This window comes from Eleginops maclovinus, chromosome 1 (genome assembly GCF_036324505.1).
Source record: "Eleginops maclovinus isolate JMC-PN-2008 ecotype Puerto Natales chromosome 1, JC_Emac_rtc_rv5, whole genome shotgun sequence".
NCBI classification, from domain to species: domain Eukaryota; kingdom Metazoa; phylum Chordata; class Actinopteri; order Perciformes; family Eleginopidae; genus Eleginops; species Eleginops maclovinus.
Genome location: NC_086349.1, coordinates 12,948,108 through 12,971,742, shown reverse-complemented (window position 1 = coordinate 12,971,742; position 23,635 = coordinate 12,948,108). Strand labels below are relative to the sequence as shown.

The following is a 23,635-nucleotide window of genomic DNA, read 5'->3' as shown; positions in this document are numbered from 1 at the left end:
TTGAGGTTGAAAGCTCTTATTCTCACGAGCAGAGCAGTTAGAAATCCATAACTGTAATTGCCTTCTGCTCATACACACTGAGTTGATGTTGGTGCATTTTGGATATTTTTCTGTATTTGGATTTCGTTATGAAGCTGTTCAAATTCTTCACGTTTTTTGTGTCGTCTTCCTGAAACACCTCAAAGTCTGACTATCACCTGAACACACGCACTGCTTTCCCGCTTCTTCACTGTCCTTCTGCCGCTAATGGGACAAATATGAACAAATATCCTGGCAACAGAGAGGCTTTATTTAGTCTCAGACAGAGAGAACAAGTCAGCCGGCACACTGCTTGTAGACCATGCTGCCACTCATGTTACCTGTAATTGGCAGGTTTGGCTAATAATCTTCTAAGTTATTAATTATTTCGGGTAATCACACATTTGCAAACCCATAGCAGTATTACTAATCAAAGTTAAACACATGCACCAGCTGCTCATATTGGGATTTGTGTACACATGCTTACATTTTCACAGTGTTTGCAGGAAGTAGGATAGTTTAGTAGAAAGTACATACTAAAATATAAACCGAAAACACTAAGGACATCTACTCGTAAATCACCAGGTAATAAAATGGTTCCAAATACCGACTTGAATTATTGCACTAAAGAGTTAAGAGTTGCTCGGTAGCGGACCCGCCCTAGAGCGGGCTGCAGCTTACATTTGAATGTATTCAAACATGATAAAGGCTACCAGGCTGTCAGACATTAAAGGTTAGATGTTAGCTGAATCGATGAACGGAGCTCTTCAACGCGTCTCCTGACACTTTGCTGCACCATCATGATTACGCAACATGCCCTCAGAGGTTCCCAGGCCTTATCAGGCTTCATCTGATAATTGCAGCCCGATCATCTGCCGCAGCGAGGTTGCTATACTCTGGACAGCTATGGTTCATTTCTCTGGCTCTCCCAGGGTGACCAGTATCCTGTGAACAGTCTGGTATCATTGTATTTGGTAACGCTCATGGCCGTAGTGAGGGTTTACAGTACACGTGCAATGCTTTTAACCAGCGTAATGGAGGCAGGCTGATTTAATTTTCATCTCCATGAAGAGGAGACATCACAGCAGTAGCAGAGAGGGAGTGTGTACAGGCTTCCTGTTGAATATCAGGATTAGCAGGACCTATTGTGCCACTAAAATTCTCGCAGGAAGTGTTTCATCACGGTTAATAGGTCAAACTGTAAGAGTTAGGTGTCAATAAAAGAGCTAGGCAACCATATAGAGGCTTTGTCTTTGTGTCCACGCTGAATGGTCAGTGGGGTCACCCGGTTCTTTGGGTCATAATGGAAGCATCTATGGTGTATCACTGGGAGCTCTGAAGAAAATATTAACTTGGGAGTTTTATAGTTTTCATTTTGTTGTCGATATATTGTGGTAAGGGGAAAATCCACAAAAAATTCTATGGAAAGAGAAACATTTAGCCCCAACAATACAAGACCATTTATTGTCCCTGTTTGTAAATCAGTGGCAAGACTAGCACAGAAGTTGCTGATTAAACTGATCAAAAAAGCATTATATCAAGAAGACATTATGGCTTGGGGTTGTTTATTGCAGGATATTGTTTAAAGTACAAAAAACAACAACAATCATGATCATAATTGTGGAAATGACATTCAAATATAATGGTAAGATAATAAAGCTAGTAACTTTCCCCTCTTCAACCAACCACACATGCCTGAATTATACAAACCCACTGCGAACAAAATCAAGCTTAAAATAAACCCACACTCAGTTCCCACAATATTAGGTTCACTGTAAATGTATATCAACAAGGGAAGACCAAGCCCTTTCCCTACACAATAATGGGCCTAGAGGCAATTCATGATTTCAGAATCGGTTTTGTTCACCAAGTACCGGTAGGTTTACACATACGAGGGATTTGCTTTGGTAAGGGGTTCATACAGAAACACAAAAAGAAGAATACGTAACCAAAACTAAAAAAATACTTCACATTTCCATCTGGTTATCACGTTTCCATGACTTCCTATCATCAACACAAAAACAGATCTATTGCAGGATAGTTGTATTAGTTAGGTGAACCTGATGAACTGGTATCTTGGTGTTTATTTATCAAGATATCAGGACAGAGGATCACGATCACTTCCTCTATGCTTCATTGGCACAAACAATGGCCCATGCAACAGAAATACATGCCAAAGCACGCATCACATTAAAACCAATTTATTTAAAAGCATTTAATGTCTCTAAAATGTCTCCTGTGGTCTGAAGACACAGAGCTGATCAGTAGATGGCTTGGCACGGCACAACTTGGCAAACACATTCACAGGTCCTACTTTATCCTAAGTGAGCCATGTTTCTGCTCGCTCTCTCTTCTGTTCATCATGTTTATTTAAAGTGGATCCCGGGGTTGGCCGGACATTTGAACTCGTATCGTTGTGACATGCTCATCGTTAGATACGGATAGTAAAAAGTTGGCGGTATCATTTGCTTTGTTTGATGTCTGGCTCGTCGCTTGACCTTGTCATTGAATGAAGTAGACGCATCTCATTATGGGATTAAGTGTCAGTGGCTTTATTTGCTGCGTAACAGGATTTCATACCACATACTGTACTGCGTTGCCAGGCCAGCCATCTGCCGCTGCGGGGCTTGATGTATGTGTGTGTGATTTTTGTCTGTTATCAATCATTTGTTAAAGGCTTCTGAAAGGATTTAGTTGTGACTTGATTTGTTTGGTAGTGGATATATAGAAGGGCTAATTTGCAGTGGGACATTATAGATATGGTTCATCCTACCGGGTTAATATCTGTAACTTATAAAGAGGCAAAACATCCGCCTATTATATCTGTGTTTTTATATCCATACTCTACATGTAATATTTATACAGAGGTCAATGGAACGCTGGGCTAGAAATAGGATGGTGAGTCACTGTAGTGAAGTCACATCTTTAACCCCATAATGAGCGGTGTGTGCTGTGCCATGATCTTTGTAGCGGGCTCCCTTTATCGTTGTTTTTTCGCTTATTCACCCGCACTGTTAGCTCCTGAGGGGGTCTTGCACGTTGAAAATGTATGGCAACAGCATTACTTTCTTCAACACTTATTTTCCATATACATATTTATGAGTTGGCTGATTTTCACAGCATCATTTAGCTGTTTTTATCTTCCATTTTGTTTGCTGAGATGATACAGTTAATCATTCCTTTTTTCTTGCCGTAACATTGACCCACATTGTTCCGACCACCTTAAATTGAACATGTGAGGATAAGGCTAAGCACTGTGATCTCTTTGGCCATTCTTCGTGAGATCAGAGCTGAAACGATAAATCTTTTAGAAAAATAATCTGCAATAACGTATAGCCTACTTCATAAATTCAAACCACTTATCAAGCAAAAGTTGACACCCATTCTCTGCTTCCAGTTGTTTGAATAAAGATTTGTGACTTTTCATCAAACAAATCACCTACATTTGTGACTTCTTCTGTGATGGGGATTTGTCACTATTGAATTTTTTTAAATAAATGAAGCGGGTTATAATAAATATGCATGTGACACTCATCTGTATTAGGCCTATTTCAATACAAAATGAAGACATAATGTAATTTACAGTAGACACAACAAACACATTTTCCCAAGCATCTTCTGCTCTGCGTAAGAAGGGTCCTAATCAGTTTAATGTTGATTATTTATTAGAAGCTAAGAGATCCTCTTGAATGATCTGCTTCTGTGTAAGAGAAGAACTGAGTCTGCGGGTTGTAATTGGGCGAGTAGTGGGTTTGCGATGCATTAGATGAATCGGTTTTCTAATTAAGTTAGATTGAGAAAATGTCAGTCTCTTACACCATGCATCCTCAGTGCTGCAGCAGCGGCTTCCTTCTCAGTCTGCCTCAAACATTTCAAAGCCCCTTTCCTAATCTCATTCCATTTTAGATCCTAAACTAAAGCCTCCCCTCCCGTAAAAAAAGAGATTACAATACAGAGTCTCTCCTTTATAATCGCAGAAATCCTAACTTGTAGGTAGTGTGTAATAAATATCACTTTCCAGGATGGACCAGTATTTCGTGAAAATGATTTCTTTGATGCTCAGTCAAATGTTCACAGGGCAACACACGCTCTTCCCATTCTCAGAGGGCTTGCAGGCAGATGATGAAGCCATCTTGTCAAAAGGGCCTTGTTGGCAATTTCACACAATGTATCAGAGAGTTTGACGCTTTAAATAAAAGTGTGCTTTAGAAGCCATTTCATGAGAGGTTTGTTTGAGTGAGAGGGGCTTTGAATTTAACCGGTGCTATGGCGGTTTGCGTTCAATTTGTCAAAAGCCTGGGTCTGTCTTCTTTTTTCCCATACACCAATGTCGCATTTACAGCTCAGCCGTAATCTGTGGGGGTACCAGCTGTGGGGATATCTGCATTAGCTATGTCATTTTTTTTATTGATCTGTGATGCCCATCTCAGACCATACTTTGGAATTGGTGTGTCTTTGTCAGACAGTTTTTACAGTGTATGAGATGCACATTCTAAACTAAAGCTTTTTTTCTTGCTCTTAGTCCAGGTTGAAAAAGGTGCTAATCAAATTGAAGGACTTTTTAGACTATAGGAAATGATATTAAACTACACCATACAGGAAGGGCACAGGCAGCCAGTATTCCTGGTGAGAATTAGGAGGATATGTTTTGCATAAACCTGCAGGAGCTCTGAGCATGTGGCTTGACATTTTAGCATTCAGTACTGGTCCTGGTTCACTGCTCGTCGGTGCTGAAGGCCATGAGCAACTCATGAGTGGGAGGCACACATGTGACCTGGCGAACAGTCGACTCTGTCGAGGCTAAAGCAGATTATTAGAGTAGTTGGGCAATCTCCCTAAAGTCATCCACTTCTCTTCAGGTCACAAGACGCTCAGTAAAGTCGATTTATTGGGATGGATCAATCCTAAATCTCTGGCAAACAAAGCAACACGTTCTTACTAAGCACTGCTAACGTAGGTCAAGATTATCCCAAAATACTTGTTCTCACCACATGTAGTACATAATATCTATTTCTTGCCAAGACAAGCAATTGTAAAATTGTACAGCCATGGTTTTGAATAATCAATCAACAATTGTAGCGTAATTAAATGATTTAAAGCTGCAGCACGTACGTTGTTTATTAAGCCATAAGAACATATTTACTTCTCATTTAAACAATAAATGGATGGGTAACTAAATCACTGTGTTGCACACATCCCGTCCAATCCTGTGCAAGTAGCTTATCATTATTTTTAGTTGATCGTGTAATAACTGAGAATTATACTAAATGTTCTGAAATTGGATTCGGCAGCCTGACACAAGTCGCCTTAGATCATCCACATAATGTTTTAGTTTTTTTCTGGTTTCTGTTTGAAGCTCCTAATATAATTGTGGCACAGTTTGTGTTATTGAATGCTTTCTATTCGTCAGATGATGAGTGTGTAATGTTGAGGCTTACTGCAGCACAACAATGGATTTACTTAACTATGCAAAATGTATTTTAGTTAGGGTGTTTGGTTACCTCCCCTCAAGGATCATTTAACGATGTCTTTGTCTTCTTCTACTTCTTCTTTTCATCTTCCTCTTACTCTATCTCTTCCTCTTCTTCGTCTTCTTATCTTTTGGGCGAGCATTCTGGGTCAGAGATGAGAAACGACTTACAAAACTTGTAGGTGTTAAATGATGAGTACATTACTTTTATAGACAACATTGCAGACCATATACCGTAATGGAAGCGTTATGAGCGCACGGTTTGGTAGCCTCAGCAAATTCTTGAAGGGCACCGGCCTTTTGAAGTACACTTTTTAATCCACTCGCTATTTAATTTTGCTTGTTGAGATGCATTTTCAAGTGTGTCATTGTGTGAGAATTAGAAAAACATGGGCTGGAGGATGTGCTTCAGTTTGTAATGAAGCTGGTCATACTGTGCATTTCTAAACCTAAAATAAAAATGAGAAGTTACTTTTATTCAAACCACAGTTTAGAAGAGTAGAGTTTGCCACATGACATTATTAATACATAGTAGCTATGATAATTAAAAACTAAGCCCACGTTTAAAAAAAACTGCCTGTTTGTCATTGCTGTATAACTAATTGCTCTTTTTTTATATGTAGTTTAATTTTAAACGTGTGTATACAGCTATACACTTTTTTGCCAGCTCTTTTGTTACTTTCCTGCCTTCAGGAAATGTGCCGGTTCGGGTTACCTATTTCGGTTTCCCACAATGCTCTGTCAGCCAGAGTTAGCATTGCTTTTGCAGATCAGTAGCACAGTAACACCATGATCTCCTCTTTTTCTGGAGTGAGCACATATTGGCTGTAAGAGAGCTGCATATCCCCTGCATCAACGCTGTGTTCTGAGCCAGCCCAAATCTGTCTCTCACTGCAGCTTTTTCTGCAAACGCCAGCTACAACAGAGTCCTGTCTGCAGCTGGGATGCTTCCCAGCCCGACTAGCACACTAAAAGCTGTAAACAGCAAAACTACTGCTCCTTTGATGATCCCGTCAGAAGCCATGAACTGATATGGATGGTGGTTTAGTCTGTTTCCTCTAACTTTACTGCCGTAGAAAGTCCCTGCATAAAATTCTCCTGTCTTCAGGATGGATAAATCAAACCATATATTATCAGTATATTGTAGGATGGAGAATATTGTGCCTTTACAACAATGCAATATAAAATCTTCCAAAACCTCATTAAAAATGTTCTCTCATCTGCATTTCAGAAAAAAAGTTCTCATTCTTTATAATTTTTTACAGGTAATGTCATTGAGGAAGGGGTTTTACTCTCAGACTTGGTTAAGAAATAACGGCAATACAACATCATTTACAGCCCGACAAGACATTCAGACAAAGACTGAATAGGACATTGTTATTAAAAGCGCACAAAAAAAATTCTAATTGCTAAGTAGTTCTGGTGAAAGGAAAATGAAGATGCCCTTTGGAACAGAAATGATTTGTATTGACTTTTTGGAAATAGGCACTGACATTTCCTCTCTTTGTTCCTCACAGTCAATAAGCACAAACCATGGATCGAGACGACGTACCACGGGATCGTAACGGAAAACGATGACAAAGTACTCCTGGACCCTCCTCTAATTGCACTGGACAAGGACGCTCCTCTACGCTACGCAGGTGAGAGAGGAGGTTTAATGCTGCTGCTGCTTTTCATTCACTCTCCGCTTCGCTTCTCTCGGAATGACTCATTTACAGCAGAAGAAGGACACATACTAACTGTGCTGTACCATCAAAGCTTTGAGAATGTGTTACATGTAATGGATGCAGAAAAACTGTTCATCAATGAGTCATATAAGTGTCATTTTAGTTTCACAGTGGACTTTTTATAAACTGTATTTTTAGTATTCAAACAACACCAAAAAAAGCTGAACTTATCAATTCAACACCAGATGTAACCACAGCATCCGCTTTAACATCATGAGTACAGTAGGAGGGCCTCTCTGTATTCATGGTGTTCCAGTCTTTCTGTGGTAGAACTCTTAACAGCAGCAGAGAGGAGTCCTTAAACTCAAAAATGAGTTTGCTATTTTAGTTTACATTAGTTATTTACTTTTGGTTCCTGGTCCCAAAGCAAATGCTGTTTTGTTTTTGGTGAGATAGCTTCAATCAGGTTGATTGTTAACACGACAATAGATGTTCACATTTTGTTCTACGACATAACACATGTCAGTAAATCCTACACGCATGAGACTCAAAATTCATGGAAAACGGTATCCATGAAGTTTGAAATATTTCAGGAGCTTTTTGTCGGGGAACCAGGGGGATGGTAACTTCCTGGTTGGCTTTAAAAAATATGTTATCCCTGCAGCACTCTGTTAGATATGAAATCTTAATTTAAATGAAAAGTTTCACTGAGTAGTGAAGGACAGAATACACTTACTGTTGAATAATCATTGAATGCCCTCAGGGTGGTGAATATGTGACGCGATGGCATTAGGCCTTTAGATTTTTATGAGATGCCTGTCATACGGGCATACATCTGGCTACCACATCCTCCAGATTGGCCCTTTTTGATATTCAGATCAAAAAGCTCTTTCATGTTTTCTCCCTCCGACGGGAGAGGTACAGTTAATGTGCTTTATGTACAAAGGCAACATTTGCTCTGGGTTTTTTTTTTTATCACACCAGGCTTTACTCTGGCCAGGATTCAAAGCACTTCAACTCAGGAAAACTCACATCACATGAGACGTGTGATCTTGTGTCTGCTAGCGCCTCCACACTCACCACTCTCACTCTACTTGATATTATCATTTCTAAAATCTCAGATGAATTCTAGGATTTAGCAAGCGATGCTTTCACATCCACATGCCCCTTTGTCAGAGGCAGATGAATAAATGTAATATTCTTCACAAAGCTGTGTTGAATCAGATTGTTCCCAAGAGCAAGTGGACCTGGCAGCTCACAGTTTCTAAAGATGACAACTTCTGCAAGAGGCCCATCATTTCTGAAGGGGCAGGAAGATGAATTAAAGGCTCATTCTCTGCATGATGTTTGTCTCTTTTCACAGTAAATTAGTGTTGAATACAGAGCGTGGTGTTCCCACTTCTTTTAGCTGGGGCTCCCTTTATGATGAGGCCGGCTTTATGAATACATTGCATGTCCCTGTGAACTCGCTCTCATGACTGAGAGCAATCTGGCTTCACGTGGCAGCAGGGGTGACCAGCTCTGCCTTGCCAGCCTCCTCGTCGTCCCTCCATCTGTGCCAAAAACAAGGTTAACTGTAAAGCTGACCCCCCCCCCCTCCTATGCCAAAGAAACCCAATCTAAAGTCAGATTAGTGGATAAGGTGAATATTTAGCATGTATGAGGATCAACTGTATGAGTTAGTGATGTAATCCTAGCGTAAAGTGTGTCTTTATCTGAATGATGAGTTCAGTCAGGACAATTGGAGAGTCAAACTTGAAAATGAGCTCTGTTCATTGAGGAATGTGCCCTAAACAAGTGAGGAACACAAGGATTCACGTCGGAACATAAGGCAACCTTGTTTCTGTAACACAGCAACTGCAGATGGATGCCAGACCATGTTGATCTATTGGCCAATAATATTCTCAGATTATACTTCACTGTATGTATTTAGTGCTTTTAGTGGTTTAATGATTACTCCAGGTCAAGTCAATACGTAACAATCCTTGTGACGGCTGATCTGAGCGGAGAGGCCTGTGTGAGCAGAGGAAAGCTGAGGAATTCCTGAAGCCCTGGTGTGAGCAGGTCATTAGAGCTGTGGTGAACACGGAGGCTCGTAACTCCCGCTGCATGACTGGCCCTGAACAGCAGCCCCTAATGTGAAATCCATTTCTAATTGTTTAGTAGGTGAAAACAAAATGACCAGGTCCAACCCACTGGAGGCCCTGATGGGGCTTTAAAGCAAACATCTATTGCATAGAAAGCATTAAAACAAAAAAGTCCACTAAAAGCACGCCATGTTCAGCAGCACACACCTTAATGGGCTTACTGATTCAACCCATTTATATACCGCTCCTGAAAAAATGAAGAGACCACTCCAAATTTTCTTAAATCTTTATCTCAACCAGTCCAGTGTCTGTTGAATTCCAACACAGAGAAAAAGTGTCCGATGTTTCTACAATACAATAACATAAAATATTAAACTCAAAGAAATAACTATAAATAACGAAACAAGAGACAACGATAATACTGAAGTGGTCTCTTAATTTTTCCGCGGCTGTATATTTCATATTTCATCTTTAAGACGCATTACTAACACACACTTTAAGAGGAATTGTTTCCAAAGTAAAAGGAATATGTCATGATGAAAAATGGAGTTAATGCCTCAGTTTGCACTTTCATTTACAGTTAAAAATGTCTTGGAACTCTTTGGTTTTTTTTACAAATTATGCAAACTAATGTCCTCAGTAACGCATTGTGGTTTTTAATGAGGTAAATGTATATATATATATGAGCAAGTGATTTACATATTCTTTTCTTCATAAATGTTATCCATGGTTTGCTTTTTTAATATCCTGCTCCTGTACATTAATTTACTATGTTTATGTAGGCAAATGATAGGCAGGCAAGCTAGTAAAATATGGAATGATAAAGATATATTTATATTATGGAGAGGCCACCAAATACGCCTTTTGCTGCTAAAATCTTAATCCAGGTGATCATACTTTTACCCACCGGCTGGTTTCTCCGTATCCTTCTGGAAAGCCCTTTCATACACTTCATCATTTGATTTATCTGTACTCCCAACTTGCTTCTTATCTAACCATTCAATTCTTTTAACTGGCAGAAGACTTTTTGCTTGTGGGAAACTACATATTTTCTGTCGGTCATTTTGTGAGCAAGAGTATGTTTCCTTCCTTTCCTCTCTGTGTTTTCTCTGAGATTCTAACGTGTCTTTTAACTGATCTGGGTTTATCTTCTCTCCCTTCCTTGTAGAGAGTTTTGAGGTGACTCTCACTGAAGAAGGTGATCTTGGGCTCTTTCTTCTGCCTTGTGCTTAGTTTTTACTATTAACCCACTAACTCAAAAAAACCAGCATTCACACTTTGACACAGAACCTCCCGCCATGCTCTGTAATCTCCCCATTTGGTTTTCTCGATTTTCTGTTTTTCTCACCCTTAATTTTTTTGGACTTCCAACAGCTGGATGAAAAGTGTGATGTGGGGCTGACTGTACTTAGAAATATCTGTGCATGAGACATCCATTGCAGTTTGCAGACCCTAACAGTTTTTCAGCTGTCACCAGGAAACAGAAAGCTGCTTTAAAACAGGAGTTTTCAGTCACTTTGCTGCCATTTAGTCCAATCCAATTTTTCAATTAAGAAAAAGGAAGGAAAAGCAAATTTTCTGAGTCATTTGATTACAAAATAGTAAAAAAATGAAAGGACACAGATGATGATTTGACAAACTCCTAACACCCTTGACAATTGAAGTAGAAATTGACACTAAAATTGGTGTTTTTAAAGAGGATAAAAGCTCTGTAAATGTGAGCATCTTGAAGGCATCTATGTTTGCGGTGCCTCTCTGTGACCTATAAGACCTGTGCAGGTACAGTGACTCCTGTGGACTTTTCTGACATTAAAGTCTTACACTGAAAGCTGCTGAGATTGTTAACTAATGCAAACTCTCTCTGCTACAAAGTTTCTGTTGTCGCATCTTTGCCTCAGTGGATCTCTTGAGTTAATTCTCCACCACTAATCTCCACCATTAGCATGGCTGCAGTTGTCATTTGATGTGGATGTCAAGCAAGTTGATATTTCTAACCCCAGTTCTCATCCAGTGCTGATTTTTTTAAAACGGTTACAGTAGAAGTTCTCTTATTATTTAGTTTAATTTGGATTTCATTTGCAGTCGTTTTGGGTGAAAGGCCAAATTACACAGGAAGAAATTACTTGATTTAAAAACACATTTTTATTGTCTAAGAGTCTCGTTTGTTTCCATGACTAAATTGTTGCTTATCATGACGTTTTATTTCAAAATATTTTCATTAACTAGTATGTATTTATCTTCATTATTGTTTATATCCTACAATATTCCAGAGATAAATTAACTTTACTCAAATGTTCTTTATCTTCTTTCTTTTGGGCTTCATGAATTTGATTTCTAATATCTTAAGTACCTTTTGTAAAATGCCTGTCCATATATTTTTGGTTTCTGCCTGCATGACTGGATGCAATGTTTTCTAGTGGCTTGGAAAAGACACTCCGTCTTCTGATACTAAATGTCCCACATCCTCTCCCAACTCCCCCCCCCCCCAAGTACTCACCCATATGACAGTGGTTTTGGGCTTCCTCCACAGACACCACCCACCCCCAATCTACAACTCCCTGGCACCCAAAACCTGTGGCTGATCTTTTTCTCTTTTTTTTTGCGTGAATTTATTGTTTTGTTTTTAACATTTTTTTTTTAAATTTGAAAATGAAAATGTCCCTCTTGATGTCAGTTGATTTGAACAAACTCTCTTTTGGCTCTTGACGTGTTCAGGTGAGATTTGCGGCTTCAGGATTCACGGGCAGAATGTCCCCTTCGAGGCAGTGGTCCTGGACAAGTCCACTGGTGAGGGGGTCCTCCGGGCCAAGGACAAGCTGGACTGTGAGCTGCAGAAGGAGCACACCTTCACCATCCAAGCCTACGACTGTGGAGAGGGTCCCGATGGCACCAACATGAAGAAATCCCACAAGTGAGTCAACCTCTGCCAGTTCAGAAGTGTCTGTACCTGATCCAAACCCTGAGGTGTCCTTTTATTTTGATATCGTTTTGAAGTAATCAGGCTGCAGAGCCAGTTCTGTAAATCATTAAAAAGGGTTCCCAGTCATCACTGAAGAAAGAAAGGATATTAACAGTTTTTGTAGCATCTTTTAGGGTGCTTTCACACCTAACCCTTTTTGGAGTGGTTCAAATAAACTGAGCTTTCACATGAAACCAACTGGAAAATAAAACGGAACATCAACCACAGGATTGTGCAGATGGTAGGATAGTCGATGTGTGATTTACCATTACATATAAAAGCTCAACTATTATCAAATCCCTCTGCTGACTGTGTGGCTGAAGTGGGACAATATTTCACTGTGGTTAAGCAAATGTCTTTAAACACCCCCAGCCAAAAGCATCCTAACATAGCGTGTCTCTTTTAGGGCAACCGTCCACATCCAGGTCAACGACATCAACGAGTATTCACCGGTGTTCAAAGAGAAGTCCTACAAAGCCACCGTTATCGAGGGGAAGAAGTATGACAGCATCCTGAAGGTGGAGGCAGTGGACGCCGACTGCTCTTTCCAGTTCAGTCAAATCTGCAACTACGAGATCGTCACCCCTGATGTGCCCTTCACCGTCGACAAAGATGGTAAGAGCCTGCACTAAGCAGCCTTGTGTTTGTCCATGCCCGAGGGAAAGCTACAGTGCATGCCTGAGAGCCACGATGTTATTGACACGCATCGATCCGTTTAATCAAAGTCACTTGGAATTCAAGGCAGCTTGTTGTCTAGCTGTTCGATGACCGTCTCCTTGAAATATCACCGGGGTCGCTCATTTATGTCAGAATGAAGGATTATTTATCTGAGTCTCTTGTAAAACAAAATGAAAAGATCCAGTTAAAAAGACATCAGATAACCAGGCTCAGAGGATCTGTCACCTGGCTTTGAGAGAAAAGGGAATACAGACGGGTGATAATATGAGCAGAACAAAAGGTGTGGGGTGCATTATGTTGATGAAGGTGCTCAACTGTGACAGCTAATAAGTGCTGGAGGTGGAAAGAGAAAGAACCTGAGATGAGATGTAATCTTATTCAAATAAATTCCATCACTTTATTTTAATCACATGCATGCTAATCAGACTCTGTAAACATTAGCTTGGTGATGAACTCTCAATATGGCATCTTTAGGAACATCCGGCAAGTCAAAAAATATCCTAATGTGGCCCTCAAGAGAAGTCGATAATAAATTGCACTTTCCGGTCAGATTGACAGTACATCTGTTTGAGCAAACATTTGTATTTAGCTTTCTAAATAAAAGTGACTCTGTTTTGGCGTGCTGTTCAGTAGCCCAAATGGTATTTTATAACTTTCCTAGCACAGGTGGTGCTTTGAAATTAAACAAAGGGTGCTCTCTCATTGTTTTCTACCACACACAGGTTTCATCAAGAACACAGAGAAACTGAGCTACGGCAAGGAGCGCATGTACAAGCTGACTGTGACCGCCTACGATTGTGGAAAGAACCGTGCCTCCGAGGATGTTCTGGTCAAGATCAGCGTCAAGCCCACCTGCAAACCCAGCTGGCAAGGTATAACAGATCCTATGATCACTGTAACTCTCCAACCATCAGTGCTTAGGTGGATGTCATTGACAACAAGGCTATTTCACTCATTCAAGCCTCAAGGCCTTTATTATGTTTGTAAGAATGGAAGTGCTTCTTATAAAGTCATTGATTTTGACAGCCCAAGTATGGACTGCTCACACGTTAGCAGTGCTGTGCTGAAAGACATCTTTTCATTCTTCTCTCGCTGTCTGCTTCTACCCAAAAGGCTTCAATAAGAGGACTGAATACGAGCCTGGCACAGGCAGCCTGGCCCTTTTCCCCAGCATGCACTTGGAGACCTGTGATGAGCCAATCACGTCCATCCGAGCCAACATTGAACTGGAAACCAACCACATTGGAAAGGGCTGCGACCGTGATACCTACTCTGAGAAGTCACTGCACAAGCTGTGCGGTAAGTAGCTGCTCCACTGGAAATGGTTACCAGTAATGAATCCCATTTTTTTTTTCTGAACACCAATTCATCTTTCTTACTGCCTTTGTGCTTTTTGCTCGTTTGTTAGGAGCCAGCACCGGCACCGTGGAGCTTCTTCCTGCACCCAGCAGCTCCGCCAACTGGACGGTCGGGCTGCCCACAGACAACGGGCACGACAGCGACCAGGTGTTTGAGTTTAACGGCACCCAGGCCATCAAGGTTCCTGAAGGCATGGTGAGCACCAGCCTGAAAGAGCCCTTCACTATCTCTGTTTGGATGAGACACGGCCCCGGGGCCCACGAGAAGGAGACCATCCTCTGCAACTCTGACAAGACAGGTAACGTCCCCAGTGACGATAGTATTCTGAAAACAAGATTTTAGATGCATTTGAACTGTATCAAACCCCCAGTTAGACTCTGAGGCTGTGAGGGAGTGCAGTCGTCTTTCAATCTCAAGGTTTTTTCAAATTCCCAAAAAATATCGATACACAATCACACACATTAACATAGCCCTGTAAGCTCAAAGGTAAACACATTTTTATTGTTTATTTGTCAAATTAAAATAAAACATTGAACTTCTATGTGAAATATGTATACACTCAAAAACTACTGATTGGAATTTGGACATTAACGCCAGAAACACATTGAAAAAGAACAAAAAAAACACATGAAACAATTGTTAAGACTAGATGGGCGCTCAATTAACGGAACATTTCAGCACCCTGTATCAAATCAAATGCCCGGTATCTACTGTCAATGTAGCATACTTATTTGCAGCACATATGGTGTCTGAAAATGTGCCAATAATATAAATGTTGTAACTTCAGGCTATCATCAGTGTTGATGCTCAGCTGGCTCACATGGAAACTTCCTCACCTCGGCCGGCTGCTTTCTGACCTGTTCCTATTGGTCACCAGTTGGACATTTTGCACGCGGTCACAAGCTTCGTAGTTCTTATTGACTGTAAAGTCTCTGCCATGGACAGCGAGAGGCTATTCATCAGCTACTGTTTGACCGCTTATATAATAAAGGATTACATCACAACCTTTGTGCCCTGAACAGGAAGCTCCCTCACCCGTGAGCGCAGCACCATTCATAACATTCACCGCAGTTCCACAGAGACAGAAATGACTCGACATTCGGCTCATTTCTTCCTCCTTTGAGTCTTGAGCTCTTAATACAGAAACGTATATTAAATACTGAAACTGTGAAGCATGGACATAAGATTTGAGACCATAAATACGACCTCAGAATAGGGATGACATTTATGTTCACTGTCAAATTAAGCTTTTTTGTATAAATGTATTATTCAATTATATCTATAAAAATAGCCAAGCCTGTGAGGTCACCAGAGAGTCTTAATATGCCTCACTGTGTCTGAGTCTGACCAGCCACTTAAATACCCCTAAGTATTGCTTTTATGACCAAAAAGTAAGCAGAATAAAGCATGAACCTTACATTGTGTAATGTAGGGTCCAGCAGATGTTTTATTAAAAATGTTTCATTCATTTTTCAAAATGATAATGTAATTGATTTGCTGTTTGTTGAGAAATTGATTAAATGTCCTAACTCGACAACAGTTAATTCTTCTTAATTAATGTGCTGCATTTCACCCAAGGCAGGGACGTTACTACATAAATTCCCTCTAATATGGATAATTAAAATATCAATATAGCAAACTATTTTCAGGCCAGAGTCCAGAATCCTTCTTCAAATACATGATATGTTATTATGTTCCTAAAATGGTGGTCTTTTGTTGTTGTTGTAGATTATCTCACCTACAGCTAGAGTTGCTTGGATATTATTTATCTAAATGAAAGGAAGATTAAGCCTTTCAATTCTGTTAATGGAGGAACCTCACCGTCTATTTGAAAAATGAACCTATAGCAGACGCTCTCTAATTATAGTGCAGGATATAATCTCAGTGATTTTTGTCAGATATTGTAATACACTAAGCCTATAGATGCATAATGATAAAAGTACTGTACATATCTTATACTCATTTCAAGGTTTAATAGCCAGTTTGTGTTCATGTGCAGATGAGTTGTGACATTTGACTGTTGTTGTTATTGTTGTTCTATTTCCAGTTTAGAGAACAATTTATCTGTAAAATCTGTTGGCCGTGGAAATTGGTTTCTATTGATCTTTTCTGCCACTTTGATAACCTGTTGAGGCATGTTTGTTAGTAAAATAACAAGGAGGGCCATGGCAATAACTGCTTTAATCATTAGACTCACCGCTACAGGTTTGTGCTTGTAACTTACAGCACTCATGACTAATGTCCTGTTCTCATTTGTTTAGTCATCTGTTGTTAACATAATACTAATAACTCATGGCCTTTAAGGACTTTTACCAGTTTTGATTAAAAGGTAATAAGGCCAATAAATGTCACATTTTTACTCTTGCAGTCGGACAGTTAAAAACAATCACTGGCCCTTTTATGAACAGACATTAACATTTAGAATTTAAAGTGGAGCTGCAATTCTTATTTGACTAACCACTTAGTCAGAAAAATTACCTTAAAGTATTTAGATGATCCTATAAATCCTTTTTCATTCAAAACAGCAGAAAACATGGAGATTTCCTGCTTTTCTCTGTTTTATAGTATATTAAACTGAGTATCTTTGGGTATGAGACCGAAAAAACAAGCAGACCATTAATCATTTAATGTAGAATAGAATACGCATATTATATAATGGATAATGAAGATGATCATTTGTGGCAGTCCTTATCTTAATCTCCTCTCTCTATTCTCCCATGCAGAGATGAACAGACACCACTACTCGCTGTACGTCCACAACTGCCGGCTGATCCTGCTCCTCCGCCAGGATCCATCAGAGGCCGAGAACTACAAACCAGCCGAGTTCCACTGGAAGCTGGACCAGGTCAGCTGCTGCTAATAACAAACATTGTCTTCAGAGAAGGATAGCGTCACATGACATTTAGCTAAGAGTAGGCGTACTATTCACAGTCCATCTCACAGTTCTTCATTCCCTCTGTCGTGTTCTTCGCAGGCTTGTGACAAAGAGTGGCATCACTACGTGCTTAATATTGAGTTCCCCACCGTGTCTCTGTTTGTGGATGGGACTACCTTTGAGCCCTTCCTGGTCACAGAGGACTACCCACTGCACTCCACCAAGATCGAATCCCAGCTCACCATCGGTGCCTGCTGGCAAGGTAAACGTCAATATTTCATTTTGGAGGAATGCTTCAACATTAAATGAGCCATAATTCAGTAGTGGGATACAAGTCAGAAGCAAAAATCCATTGTAAAGAAAGCATGAATCTCTCACATATGGTTTCTGTAACACTTTGCCAGTTTTGGTGGCTAGTTAAACATGCTTTAATGTTACCTGATAATCTGTTATTGTTATATTTGTTGATTAGTGCTGGTGTTAAAACTTCTGTGCCCGTTATTTTATAACATCTTTCTCAAATGATGCACCATGGCTTTGTATTTAGCATTTAAGTCTCTGCTACAGATCCTCAACCTTCCTCCCTGTCTCTCCTTGCTCTCTTGTTTCTGTCCTTTACAGACAACTCAGGACATGACAATGACACTGAGTCAGTCTCTGAGCCCACCTCAGGTTGCTCAAATCTTTCCCTTACTCCTTAAAAATGTCCATGTGTCCACACTGTCCCACCACGCTAACTGCATTTCCATACCATTTTGACTAGAGTGACTGTTACACATTCTAGATACAGACAGATGTGTTTGGAGCATGATGCAGTATGGATGAGTGTGATTTTATCTGCCGCCGTATTACTTTTGTTATTTCATTTTCTTAATTCTCCATTTGTTCATTCCGCTCACTGCAGCAGCTTTTTTTAAAAATGTTACAACAACCGGATACACAAGCGGAGGAGAAAATAGATTAAATGAGCACAAAATGTTGACCTGGCTGCAGCATTTTAGTCCTGCAGGCTCTTTTTTTCAGAATATGACCTTTGGGTCAGAAGCAGCAACTCCTCCATATCAGATAACAGAGCTACCGCAGCACACAAATACACACACACACACACACACACACACACACACACACACACACTGGATGGCTGTGTGACCTTGAGATGCAGAGCTCCAGGTTTGTCTGTTACTTTGCAGAGGTGCAGTCTTGAAGTCATTGTGGTTCAGTATTGAGCCACCTCGTATTCAGCAGGATTGATGCACACACAATGACACTAAAATATTCAGTTGTATATAAGGTGACTATAGAGGACTCATTTCACTATTATAGTAATTACGTTTTTAAGTTTCTTTTTTTCCAGACAATTTCATTTTTATTTCACAGTTTGGCAGCGGTTCACCCTGTTAATCCAGATGTTGCATGTTTAAGGAGTGTTTAAACTCATCCATCATTCCCACTGTCTCCTCCTCTTGGCCCCAGGCCTTGTAAGGGCACACATACTAACTTGCATGAACGCCATCCACACCACATTTGCACATTGAGACAGCATGGTTGAATCACCAGCCCAGAAATGGTGAAGTCTGGAATAAACACTTAGTAACTCATGTTTTCTATGTGTGTGTGTTTCCTTTTCCACATCACTGTTATGATATGTCCAGGTGGAAATGCTAAAATGGCTCAGTTTTTCCGGGGCAACCTAGCGGGGCTGATGATTCGCTCTGGCAAGCTGGAGAACAAGAAGGTGATCGACTGTTTGTACACCTGCAAGGAAGGACTGGACGTGCAGCTGCCTGAGGAGGTAGCTTCAGCTGTCAAGGTGAGCAGAACACAGTGATTTAGAGACACAAAACACACTCAGTCAGTCAACCTCTGAGGCTTGAGATCCTAGTGGGGGAAGCAAAGTCTCAACTCCTTTTTATAGATGTAGTGTGACTGTTGAGTCCAACCAAGAGAGGGATTTGAACAGTCTGTAGAGGCCTGAAGAAGTTTGAGAGTCCAGAATTTTACAGAAAAAAAGTAGAGAAAAATCTCCACATTCACAGGTTCAACTCCCAAGATAAGTGTTCTAAAATAAATCAAATAAAAGGTCTTGGTTTGGAACCACTGCTTTAACTGGAAGTGATAAATCTCACAGTTACCTTGACCTCTCCTCTCAGGTTGAGTTTAACCCCAACCAGTCCTCTCTGACCGTGGAGGGAGACGACATCGATGCCTTTGACAAGGTCATGCAGCACATCTCCTACCTGAACTCTCGCCAGTTCCCCACCCCTGGTATCAGGCACCTTCGCATCTCCACCACCGTCAAGTAAGTAGCCAAAAATATCAAAAGAACATATTCATATTCGATGTCACCTCATTTGTCAGTCAGCATCAGCCTAGGTGTATTTGACTGCCTAATAGACATTCAGAGGGGGTTGATATTCCTGCTTTAAAGGTAAGGCTGGTTTCAAGAGAACACGGAGGTCAGGAGTTTTTCATAATTTCCATAACAGAGAACATATAAATGTGTCAGGGTTGGAGAATGACAGAGGAGCTGTAGGATTTTGCATTTAGTTTTTCCGTTCTCTTTGATGTAGATTTTTTAACAACAATGATGTATTCAGAGACTGAAATGTGAATAAAAAATCTGCACAATGTTTACAAATGATGTATGAGAGCTATTTATTCAGACCCAGGTTCCTGCTGAGCCTACAGCAATATCCGATCCACTCATTGTTGCAGAAACGTTGCTTTTTTATTTGCATATGCAGGAATCTGCATCGTGGAATGATAAATTAGGCTACCTGTGAATGCGACTATCCAGCTGATGGCGAACATCTTAACAAACCTGAAGGAACACAGTATAGTGAGCCGTTTATACGTACATGAGTTGCATTTACTGCAAAATGAGAAATGACTCCACTTTTAGTTTAAATGCCCATATTCAAAGCAGAGTGAAAACCAGCAAGTTAATAAACAAGCGTCAAAGATTCAGGTTCCCATGTATTTAAACTTAAATCTTCCCACAGATGCTTCAACGAGGAGTCCTGCGTATCAGTGCCAGATGCCGAAGGTTACGTGATGGTGCTGCAGCCCGAAGAGCCCAAGATCAGCCTGAGCGGCATCGACCATTTTGCCCGCAGCGCCGCAGAATTCGAGAGCCAGGAAGGCGTGGCGCTGTTCCCCGAGCTACGCATCGTGAGCACCATCACCCGCGAGGTGGAGGCTGATGCTGAATCTGAAGCAGCAGAGGGAACTGAGGATGACCCTACAGGTAAGGGAAATGCACTTGTGCCCTTATTTTAAAACCAGATCATGTTATAGGAAATATGGAAGTAAAGCTAACCCAATTTTTACTTCCATATTTGTAATCTTAGTCTCCTGAGGCAGTGTGATTCACATTCATGCTCCATCTATTGCTTTGGTTAATATACCTCGTACAATTGATAGTGGTGTAGATGTACAGTAGCTGGTGATGTGGAGGATTAGGTCTGGAGGCCGGAGGGATTGTGTGGGTAGAGCGAGAGGGAGGGTGCAAAGATAAGTTGTTTACTACTTTATGGGAGGGGCCGTGAGCAGCCAGCCATCTGCTCGTATATGAGCTAAGACGTGCAGAGACAATAACCGTGACACAGATACAGCAAGATGCAATGTCCTGTGGTGAACAGCAGGCATTATGGGACAAAAGGAGTCCCTGAGACCTGATGCTGTTACCAGGTTACCCTGCCCCACCATCCTCAAGAAGCAAGAGATGTCACAGTAGATGGGCAAGAATCAAAGATCTCATCCCATTCTGACTAAAATAGAAAGCAATAAGTACATTTTGTAGGATCTGAAGAAAGCTTGTACACAAAATGGCAGCCTTTTCTTTATTATTTTGCAAACTTTCGGAGTAAACAACAGATGGCGATAAGGGAAGTGTCCTAGTTTTAACCAAACTTTGCTGATTATGTAATCATTTAGTTATACCCTTGCTGTTTTGATTTTTTTTTTTTGATTCGCCTTCTTTCTATTTTGTAAATGTCCATTTTAAAACTAATGTTATGTACGTTTTTTTTGGTTTTTGTTTTGTTTGTTGGAGGAAAATTGTTGATATTTGTTTTTTTGAGTACTGTATTTATCCCTATAATACACGGTTTTAAGTGGCAAACGTTGACCTACAACAAACTTGCATTACAGACCCAATGGACACTCATCAATTTGGGAAGAGCCCCTACTCACAGTCTAAATATTTTCCCTCCATTGTTCATTCAGTCCAAGAGACCGTGGTGTCCGAGGAGATCATGCACAACCTGGACACATGTGAAGTGAGCGTGGTGGGAGACGAGCTGGACGGGGAGCACGAGGGTCTAGAGGTGGACATGTCTCAGCTGCAGCAGCACAGCCTGGAGATGAGCTCCTCTAACCTGGGCCTCGTCATCACTGGTACACACACAGCGCACACAGTACTGATATCAGGACAGCTGTGCAGAACGTATCTGCTTTCTATAAGGAGTAATATTAAGGACTTGCATGTAAAATATAAAAAACTATATAATGTGTAGGTGTTTAGGCACTCACACTGTTAACCACACTGATTTAAGGTCATAGTAACCAAATCTACTGTCTCTCAGATTAGGATTCTTTTTTTAAAGATGCATTTCTAAATCATCCTAGAAACCCAATTATTTTTAGAAACATGATTCCCTGCAACAATTCTCTGCTGAGGACTGTTGATCACATTTCTCTTTGACACAAGCTCTCCTCCGTGTGTTTCAGGCGTGAACACCATGGCCAACTACGAGCAGGTCCTGCATCTCATCCGTTACAAGAACTGGCACACAGAGGCTCTCTTTGACAGGAAATTCAAACTGGTCTGTTCTGAACTCAACGGCCGCTACATCAGCAACGACTTCAAGGTCGAGGTACGACTGAGAATGTGTCAGTTACGTCACAAAACAGTGACACATTCACTGCAGAGGAGTGCAAGCAGCAGTGATGGAAAATTACTACACTTAAGTACTCTAATTAAGTGCCAAGTGAAGGACTTGCACTTGTGTGTGTTTCCATTTTCTACAGTTGGATGCAAATATTGTGTCAGTCAGTCTGTTAGTTAATTTTTCTGCATTGTTTTAAGTATTGAACAGATAAATGTATGAATTATAATTCAGTGTTATCATGTTAAGATGATTCTGAAATGGGCCATTGTGCATCATGAGGGCTTTTACTTTTTGTACTTCATGTATAACTGGATGCAATACAGGAGGATTTTGCAATGCAGGACTTTGAGTTGTCACAGAATATTTTACATTATAGTATTATACTTTTAATAAAGTATAAGTTGAATTAATACTAAATACTTCTTCCACCTCATGCACCACTAATGTTCCCAATAGCAGTTCAGCTACATCTCAAATGGAGATTTGTCGAGAGTTTTTTGTCAAATTTTGTCTTTGTATTCTTTCAAGGTGAATGTAATCCACACAGCCAATCCTGTGGAGAATGCCAACAACGCCATGGTGCAGCCCAACTTCATCAACCCTGTGCATCACGCCTCTGTGGATCTGTCCGGTCACAACCTGGTCAACGCTCACCAGGCCTCAGGTACTGCAACATGTAAAATGTTCTTATGTTCAAGAGAACAAAAACAAATGAATTTCAGTTTCACAAATTCTGCTGCAACACTGACAAATTCTTTACATCTTGACTAAAAACAACAATTTCTTGATAAATAATAGTTGAACTTGGTCCTTATTGCTGACTGAACCTTCACCTTATTGCTGCATTCCAGTCATACGTTTGAATTATTAACAGATATAATAATGAACTCGTAATCTGCTCTCTCTGTTGTTGCTGTAGAGAAACACTTTGGCCTCTGGTGTGACAAGCCTTGCTCAGGGATGGATTATAATCTATTAACCAGAAGTAGGGCACGTAGGAAAGCACTGGTTATTTGCCTTTTTTTTGTGGCACAAGTTAGAGGATTACACTTAAGTGCTGTCTGTGACATCTGCACACGCGGTGGTCTGAACTCAACCTTTTATTTCCCGGCTGCAGTAATCCTCTGGGCTGTCAGGATCACTAAGCCTGCCACGCAGAGAGGCCCCGTCCTGCTAATATGGGGAAAAGTGGAGAAGGTTGGAGGGAGACAGAAAAAAGCTTTTTAATGAAAGATGTACACCTAGAGCTGCCGAAAGCATTCATCTGCAGTTTACTAAGAAGCCATTAACATCAGAGCTGACTCACTGTGAAACCGAAGCCCTTGAAAAGCCCTCAGAGACGTGTCTCCACACATCGAGCCGTAACAGGGTTATTATGTGCAAATAAAAAAATCTAACCTTTTTCATTTTGTGTGTTTGCTTCCTCAGTCGTTCCCAGCGCAGCCACCATTGTCATCGTGGTGTGCGTTAGCTTCCTGGTGTTTATGATCATCCTGGGCGTGTTCCGCATCCGAGCTGCACACCAGAGCACCATGAGGGACCAGGAGACCGGCAAGGAAAACGAGATGGACTGGGATGACTCAGCCCTCACCATCACGGTCAACCCCATGGAGGTACAAACACATAAAAC

The 23,635-nt window shown here is 40.7% G+C and overlaps 1 protein-coding gene across 4 annotated transcripts in view; it reads left to right on the top strand.

Annotated features, from left to right (window-relative positions):
* The window catches only part of clstn1 (calsyntenin 1), a 33,888-nt gene that overhangs the window by 5,759 nt on the left and 4,494 nt on the right, over positions 1 to 23,635 (top strand). Inside the window, exons 2-18 of one of the 4 annotated variants that reach the window (XM_063884075.1) lie at positions 7,006 to 7,128; positions 10,411 to 10,440; positions 11,958 to 12,153; positions 12,608 to 12,816; positions 13,602 to 13,751; positions 13,993 to 14,178; positions 14,288 to 14,536; positions 16,962 to 17,083; positions 17,213 to 17,375; positions 17,735 to 17,785; positions 18,766 to 18,923; positions 19,264 to 19,412; positions 20,116 to 20,360; positions 21,341 to 21,511; positions 21,845 to 21,990; positions 22,534 to 22,669; positions 23,434 to 23,618. In XM_063884075.1, the coding sequence (XP_063740145.1) occupies positions 7,006 to 7,128; positions 10,411 to 10,440; positions 11,958 to 12,153; positions 12,608 to 12,816; positions 13,602 to 13,751; positions 13,993 to 14,178; positions 14,288 to 14,536; positions 16,962 to 17,083; positions 17,213 to 17,375; positions 17,735 to 17,785; positions 18,766 to 18,923; positions 19,264 to 19,412; positions 20,116 to 20,360; positions 21,341 to 21,511; positions 21,845 to 21,990; positions 22,534 to 22,669; positions 23,434 to 23,618 (2,669 nt within the window). The remainder of the gene's footprint in view (positions 1 to 7,005; positions 7,129 to 10,410; positions 10,441 to 11,957; positions 12,154 to 12,607; positions 12,817 to 13,601; positions 13,752 to 13,992; positions 14,179 to 14,287; positions 14,537 to 16,961; positions 17,084 to 17,212; positions 17,376 to 17,734; positions 17,786 to 18,765; positions 18,924 to 19,263; positions 19,413 to 20,115; positions 20,361 to 21,340; positions 21,512 to 21,844; positions 21,991 to 22,533; positions 22,670 to 23,433; positions 23,619 to 23,635) is intronic. The other 3 variants (XM_063884084.1, XM_063884092.1, XM_063884102.1) reach the window with 3 other exon arrangements.